This window comes from Triticum urartu, chromosome 2A (genome assembly GCF_056163025.1).
Source record: "Triticum urartu cultivar PI428250 chromosome 2A, HENAU_Tu73, whole genome shotgun sequence".
NCBI classification, from domain to species: domain Eukaryota; kingdom Viridiplantae; phylum Streptophyta; class Magnoliopsida; order Poales; family Poaceae; genus Triticum; species Triticum urartu.
The window spans coordinates 655,935,192-655,943,788 of NC_141874.1; the positions used below are offsets into that span (position 1 = coordinate 655,935,192).

Sequence of the window (8,597 nt, forward strand, 5' to 3'; positions counted from 1 at the left end):
TTGACATTGTTGCGTCAACTCAGAAAAAAAAGTTGACATTGTAGCACGGGTTTCAAGATAAACATACTCAGTTATTTTACGGACACGCAAAATTCAGTTATATACTGAGCAAAATAGAATAGTCTATTTGAGCCAAATAGAATAGTCAGAGTGAATACAAATGGAATCATCACATATACCCTGAAAGAACTACTAAACTCTGCATGTAGTAGCTAGGTACATGTTCATTACAAATTATTGACTTAAACCGTCTTCATCTTGCCTCTGATCAGAGGTGGAGAGCATGCCACGGTCAAACACCCAATCCATCTCGTACAATACTGGTGTGATGAAATCGAACCATCTTCTACCATAGACTCCGTTACACCAAGTACTACTACAATCATACATTGGAAACCTGCAATATCCCTTGTGAGGCTCCATTTCCTCGCCCTTGATATCAATGGACGCCTTCTCCTTGCTCTTGAGATCAATGGTGAAAAAGGAACCACCACACCGCTCGATGAGCATGGCACCTCTCCTCTCTGCGTAGAAGACATGGTTTATTTCGTCCTTGCTTCCTAGATTTATCAGGTCGGAGCCCAACCACCCTCCCGAGCTAGCCTCACGGCCATAGCCGCCGTCATCTTGTTCTTGCTTGGTCCAGAGCACTAATATGCCATGGTCTCGCATACTCACGAACGAAAGCTTTCCTTCCCCGGAGACACACGGAAACAACACCCGCCCCCACTGTCGACAAGCTTCGACGTGGATCAGGATCTTGGTCAGAGAGACATCCGTGGTGATAGCGTTTACATTGAGCGTGTAGAAACTAGTCCTGTCCTTGTACAACCAGTGCACGGTGTTATGGGTGACAACGCCGGCGAATGGTCCACACCTGATGAGTTGTGAAGCCTGGCAAAACTTGGTGGGCGTGCTCCAAGTATCCGTGGCAGAGGAGTACATGTAGACATATATGATCCCATTGTCGCCGGTGTAGGTCAAGAGCACTTGAAACGACGACCGTTGTCGTGGTTGATCCAAAGAATCAATGACACCACGGTCCTCGTCGGTGAGGAGTGCGCAGCCGGTGAGGTGCCAGTCCAAAGATCCACTTAGGTCGAAGGAAAGCAATGGAAGAAGACTGCGCTGCTTGTCGACCACAGGACGGCATACCACCAGCTGGATCTTATCACGGGCGCCTGTACCGTGCATGTCGTGGAACATGGTAGGCAGCAGGATGCTCACGAGGAGAAGACCACGGCGCGATGCGAGTGACCTTGCGTAGGCGAAGAGACCGTCGTCGTTGTCGACCAATGATCCAAAGGTGAGATGCGCACCATGGACGAACGAGCTGAAGGTAGTATCACTATGTGCTCCGCCAAGCTGAAGGTTCAAGAATTCCGGAGGGTGTCCGTGTTTCGGGCGGGGCTTACCGGCGGGGCACGCGTTCTGGTAGAAGACCCCGGCGAGGATGGATGGGTGGCGCGCCGTCTGCGGCCAGAGGCCGATGCGTCGGAGGAAGGCCGGGTCGGTGACGAGGCGGCGCCATCGCTTGCACGTGGCTGAGCAGCGGAGGAGGTCCTGGTAGCTCGGCAGGCGCCCGAAGACGTCGCGGAGGATGTCGTCCGCGATTTCGCCGCCGGCGCGGCGTAAGCACGCATTGGTCATCGATCTCCGTTACGGATCGATTAATCGATCTGCGTATAGATTTGTCGATGCCGGCGGCCGGTCCTTGCACGACCTAGCTAGTAGACGACTAGCTCGAAGGAAAGGATCAGCTTACGACGACCCGTGCGTATCAAGAGTCAATCACCGTTTGAGATATTTGATTTCAAACGTGTAAATGTATCTACACACAACTAAATAAACCACGGACGATATATATCGTGCATGTCAGTTAGCAAAGCCCTGGAAAGTCTGGATACAGTTTCAAGAGATCAAGTTATCAACATTTGCTTCCTTCCCAGCAGTTGGCCACCAGTTTTTTTCTCTTTTTAAACAAACGCAAGCTAATCTTATACTGAGAAGCCATAATTTTTTCTTTGTTTTAAACAATTGAAAGCTTTTTTTAGACAATAAATACCATGATATATTGTAGTAGCAAATTGTACATGATAGAGATACATGAGCTGACTCCAGCGATTAAAAAAAAGTCTAAAAAAACGAGCAAATCTTTGAGATTTTCAAACTCTTCCTTCTTCCATGACACAATTTTATACTTTTCTGAAGGCAATCATAGGAAGTCTAAAAAAATCGAACAACCAAGTCGAAGTCGCTGGAAGCCGATAGTACGAATCACCATTGTCGAGGACGTAGCAGTCGGGATAGATATTGCGAGAATAATCCTCCTCGCAGCGACCAAGAGAAAAAAAAAATCCAAAACCGATCTGACGAAGCAAGATCTGAAGAACCATACCTAGACAAATTTAATCTTCCAATATCACCATTAACATCAGGAAAAACTGTCTCTCAAGCAATGGGCACGTTACATCCACGATTGAAGCTAACTATTCAAAAAGGTTATTTTTGCAGGAAAACTCTCAATCTAATCACCTTCAATTATAACAATACAATGAAAAATAATAAAAATTATATTTAGATCCTTATACCACCTAGCAATGACTACAAACACTGAAACGAGTCGAAGACGCGTCATCCTCATGGCCACTCCCTCGCCGGAGCAGGGCAACGAAGGTTTGTATTCAAGCTTCCGAAAAACAGAGGAAATCATGGATGCATTTTTGTGGTATTGGGGCGATGATGCTAACGAAAGGAAGATTTACTGGTTTTGTTGGCGGAAACTTTGTGTACCAAAGAAGCGTGGTTGTTTGGGATTTCATGATCCTCGAAGTTTCAAACTGACAATGCTTGGAAAATAAGCATGGAGGTCTTTTTAATACAGTACAGCATAGATGCGCATATACGTGTATACACGTTCGCCCTTATGAATGCATACATGCACAATTTATCCCTAGGAGCATCTTCAAGATATTGAGCCGACACAATATCAAGTCACCACATACACTTTCGTAGTCGACGAGAACGTCTCCTTCACTGAATGAACATTGCCAGAAAGACTGAAATTAATTAAAAAAAATACGAGCACCAATACCAGGTCTAGGAGTTGAAACCAGGTAGGCCGGTTCCACCACAAGAAACCTAATCATTTGATCTACACTCAGATCGTAACAAGTTTGGAGGTCATTGTGTAATCCTGAATATATGTGCTAGTGTGTTGAGTGTGGTGAGTGTTATTTTTACGCTCATCAAACCTGAGTTTAAATCAAGATATTTCATAAGAATCAAGATATTCACTGAGATACTGCTACTAATGACTAATGAATACAAAGGATTCAAATACCTATCTTTATTTTGCTTCCATGGAAAATGAGTTATTTATGGAAGAAATCAAGCCAATCTACCCTATAAACCTCGCTATGCTACCCGCATACCTGAGCTATCTGCGTCGTGTGGTGATTCCGCCTCGCACGATGCCTCGCTCGTGATCTGTTACAACGCCGTCAAAAATCCGACCACTCATTTTTCTGCATGCTGCACTTTTCGGCTCAGGTGGATGACAGGTTGGCCTTTGTTCATCACGTGCCCAGGTTCGCAGTGTGGGTGGTGTCTCTATTCGGTGAGAAATTTATTGACTGGAGCAATCGTGGGCGACGTGGGATAGGCCAGGTCTCGCACGCGGGTGGGTGGATTCGCGCGCGCCTACTGATACGTCCATTTTGCATCATGCTTTTATATCGATATTTATTGCATTATGGACTGTTATTACACATTATGTCACAATATTTATGCCTATTCTCTCTTATTTTATAAAGTTTACATAAACAGGGAGAATGTCGGCAGCTGGGATTCTGGGCTGGAAAAGGAGCAAATATTAGAGATCTATTCTGCACAGCTCCAAAAGTCCCGAAACTTCACGGAAGACGTTTTCAGAATATATAAAAAATACTGAGCGCAAGAAGTTCATCAGGGGGGCCACACCCTGCCCACGAGGGTGGGGGGCGCGCCCCCCTACCTTGTGGCCCCCCTGGTGGCCCTCCGATGGCCATCTTCTGCTATATGGAGTCTTTCAATGAGAAAAAAATCATAAGCCATCTCCTCGGACGAAACTCCGCCGTCACGAGGCGGAACCTTGGCGGATCCAATCTAGGGCTCTGGCAGAGCTGTTCAGCCGGGGAAACTTCCCTCCAGGAGGGGGAAATCATCGCCATCGTCATCACCAACGCTCCTATCATCGGGAGAGGGCAATCTCCATCAACATCTTCACCAGCATCATCTCCTCTCAAAACCCTAGTTCATCTCTTGTATCCAATTCTTGTCTCCAAGTCCGGGATTGGTACTAGTAGGTTGCTAGTAGTGTTAATTACTCCTTGTAGTTGATGCTAGTTGGTTTATTTGGTGGAAGATCATATGTTCAGATCCTATATGCATATTAATACCCCTCTGATTATAAACATGATTATGCTTTGTGAGTAATTATGTTTGTTCCTGAGGACATGGGAGAAGTCTTGCTATTAGTAGTCATGTGAATTTGGTATTCGTTCGATATTTTGATGAGATATATGTTGTCTCTCCTCTAGTGGTGTTATGTGAATGTCGACTACATAACACTTCACCATTATTTGGGCCTAGAGGAAGGCATTGGGAAGTAATAAGTAGATGATGGGTTGCTAGAGTGACAGAAGCTTAAACCTATTTTATGCGTTGCTTCGTAAGGGGCTGATTTGGATCCATATGTTTCATGCTATGGTTAGGTTTACCTTAATACCTTTGTTGTAGTTGCGGATGCTTGCAATAGAGGTTAATCATAAGTGGGATGCTTGTCCAAGTAAGGACAGTCCCAAGTACCGGTCCACCCACATACCAAATTATCAAAGTATCGAACGCGAATCATATGAACGTGATGAAAACTAGCTTGACGATATTCCCATGTGTCCTCGGGAGCGCTTTTCTCTATATAAGAGTTTGTCCAGGCTTGTCCTTTGCTATAAAAAGGATTGGGCCACCTTGCTGCACTTTATTTACTTTTGTTACTTGTTGCTCGTTACAAATTATCCTATCACAAAACCATCTGTTACCACTTATTTCAGTATTTGCAGAGAATATCTTGCTGGAAACCGCTTATCATTTCCTTCTGCTCCTCGTTGGGTTCGACACTCTTACTTATCGAAAGGACTACGATAGATGTAACACCCTCGATGCGACTATATCTCCCACGTGTCGAGGCACGACTTAGAGGCATAATCGCATTGAAGGCATATGTCGCAAGTCAGGCAATCATCACAAACATCCCATGTAATATAGATGAATAAAAGGGATAACATAGTTGGCTTACACTCGCCACGTCAATCAAGTGCATAAATAACATACATCAACCAAACACTCATGGCCCGACTACGGCGCCAAAATAAAAGAAAATCCAACATGCGACACGGTCCCAATCACCCCCAACTGGGCACCACTACTGATCATCAGGAAAAAAAACATAGTAGCGCTGAGAGTCCTCGTCGAACTCCCACTTGAGCTCGTACGCGTCACCTGGAGCGGAATCACCTGGACCTGCATCTGGTGTAATAGTAATCTGTGAGCCACAGGGACTCAGCAATCTCGCACCCTCGCGATCAAGACTATTTAAGCTTATAGGAAGGGTAAGGTAAATATATGTGGAGCTGCAGCAAGCGACTAGCATATATGGTGGCTAACTTATTCACAAAAGAGAGCGAGAAGAGGAGGCAAAGCGCGAGCGAGAAACTAGAGAGCAACCTGCGCAAACATTACTCCAACACCGTGTCCACTTCCCGAACTCCGCCGAGAAGAGGCCATCACGGTAACACACACGGTTGATTCATTTTAATTAAATTAAGGTTCAAGTTATCTACAACCGGACATTAACAAATTCCCATCTGCCCATAACCGCGGGCACGACTTTCGAAAGTTCAATCCCTGCAGGGGAGTCCCAACTTAGCCCATGACAAGCTCTCACGGTCAACGAAGGAATAGACCTCCACCCGAGACATTCCGATCAGACTCGGTATCCCGGTACAACAAGACATCTCGACAGGTTAAAACAAGACCAGCAACACCGCCCGAATGTGCCGACAAATCCCGATAGGAGCTGCACATATCTCGTTCTCAGGGCACACTCAGATGAGCTCTCCATACAACTAAAACCAAACCTCGAGTTTCCCCGAGGGGGCGCTGCACAGGACTCTAGTTCGGACCAACACTCAGAGGAGCACTGGCCCGGGGGGGCTAAAATAAGATGACCCTCGGGCTCCGGAAACCCAAGGGAAAAAGAGGCTAGGTGGCAAATGGTAAAACCAAGGTTGGGCATTGCTGGAAAAGCTTTAATCAAGGCGAACTATCAAGGGGTTCCCATTATAACCCAACCGCGTAAGGAACGCAAAATCCGGGAACATAACACCGATATGACGGAAACTAGGGCGGCAAGAGTGGAACAAAACACTAGGCGAGAGGCCGAGCCTTCCACCCTTTACCAAGTATATAGATGCATTAAGATAACAAGATAATATGATGATATCCCAACAAATAAATAAATGTTCCAACAAGGAACGCCTCCAATCTTCACCTGCAACTAGCAACGCTATAAGAGGGGCTGAGCAAAGCGGTAACATAGCCAATCAACGGTTTGCTAGGACATGGTGGGTTAGAGGTTTGACATGGCAATTTGGGAGGCTGACAAGCAAATGGTAGGCATCGTAGCATTGGCATAGCAAAGAGCGAGCAAACTAGCATAGCAAAGATTGTAGTGATTTCGAGGGTATGATCATCTTGCCTGCAAAGCTGCCAGAGTTGACTGGATCCTCAAAAGCAAACTCAAGGTGTTCCTCGTTAGCGAACTCGTCTCCCGGATCTACCAAAACAAGACAAACAAGCAACAAGAATACAATCAACCACGTGCAAGGACAAACAATAAGATGCAAAGATGGTATGCTATGCGGGATGCGATGCGGGATGCAAAATGCAAGATATGACATAAAATGCATGAACCTGGCCTCAACTTGGAAATCCAAGTGTGCCACTGGAAAGATGAGATGAAATCGCTTGAAAACAATATAAAGAACGCCGGAATCGGAGTTACGGTTTGGAAATGGCAAGCGATTCAAAATTGGCACCGGTCTGCGATTTACAGCAAGTAGGCATCTAAATGCAATGAAATGAACATGCTACAGCACCCAAACATGGCAACAAAATACATGGCAGGTAAGCATTCAAGATGATTAACATAAGACTAGCACTGAGCTACGGCCAATTCATCCATTAACAGGTTCAAACAAGCATGGCAAAAACGCAAACGGTAAACAGATCTCAGACTTAGTGAAATTAACACTTGTCTGAAATTTCAGATCATGAAGCCCTCTTCGGAGCAATAAAACAACATGCTACAGGACCTGATTATGACAAAGAAGAACATGGCATGGAGCTACTCAACAAGCTTAACAAAAGTATCTTAGTGACCTTGAGCCAAAAGGGACCACAAAATATACTAACAAGCACACGAACATAGCAAAAACATAATCAGTTTTCAGACTTGGTGAAAACTGGCACATGCTGAAATATAACTCACGAAGGCATGTAAACGAGTTTGATGCACTCACTACGGAGCAAGTCATGGCAAGGCAAGCATACATAAATTAAGAAGGCACAAAATTCAAGCTAGACATGGCAAGAACAATGACATAGCATGCACGGATCAACTACAATAACATCGGCAAAATCGCAAACAAGTTGACGATCCGCCCAGATTCACAACGAAGCAAAAGTAGAGCTCGATTGACTCAAGCTAGGGTGCTCCATAATTGCAAACAAATACATGGATGGATAGAGCACTACAAGATGAACAAAACTCCTTTACTGATCATCCTCAAAAGAGGCACGGATCACTAGGAAACATCATGAACATATGGCATCATGAACTAAACAATCCCAGGACTTAGTGAAAATACTAAGTCCCTGAAAACAGATTTACCGGGTGCCTCACTTTGCAAGCTTGCACTAGGCACCACACACATCACAAAAATACATGGGTTGCACCTATGGAAAGATGACAAAACCCTTCACAAAACATATGTAGAACTCATGGGCATATCATGCACACAATAATCATGACAAAAATGACAAAAGTCTAAGATGAAGTAGCAGATCTGACAATTAACTCACGAAGCCCCCTTCTAACAGCATTTCGGGCATCAAGATAAGCTCAAATGAAAATGATGCAATGGAATGAAATGATGTACTCTCTGAGATGAACATTTTGATATGCTATATGTCCAAATCGGAGCTACGGATGCGGAGATATAGCGCGATGAAAAATGCCAAAATTTAAGGGGAGTGGAGAGAAAGTCAACCCTCGCTAGGGTTTACTGTAGCAGCGGATCTGGATCGGATCGCGCACGGACTTCGAGGCGGCGGCGCTCCCGCCGGAGTTGACGAAGACGATGGCGGTCGGGCGGAGCTAGGGCGCGGGAAGGCCGGGGACGAGGCGGCGGGGTCGTGGCCGGGCGCGGACGGGGCGGCGCCGGCTCGGGCGACGAAGCTGAGGCCTCCCGCGGGCGGCGCCGGCGACGAAAGCGGCG

The 8,597-nt window shown here is 45.8% G+C and overlaps 1 protein-coding gene across 1 annotated transcript; it reads right to left on the reverse strand.

Annotated features, from left to right (window-relative positions):
* Positions 1-234: 234 nt before the first annotated feature.
* On the reverse strand, positions 235-1,650 carry LOC125537703 (uncharacterized). The gene has a single exon (XM_048701028.2). It carries the CDS (start codon positions 1,648-1,650, stop codon positions 235-237), a length of 1,416 nt encoding a protein of 471 aa, XP_048556985.2.
* Between the last annotated feature and the right edge of the window lie 6,947 nt (positions 1,651-8,597).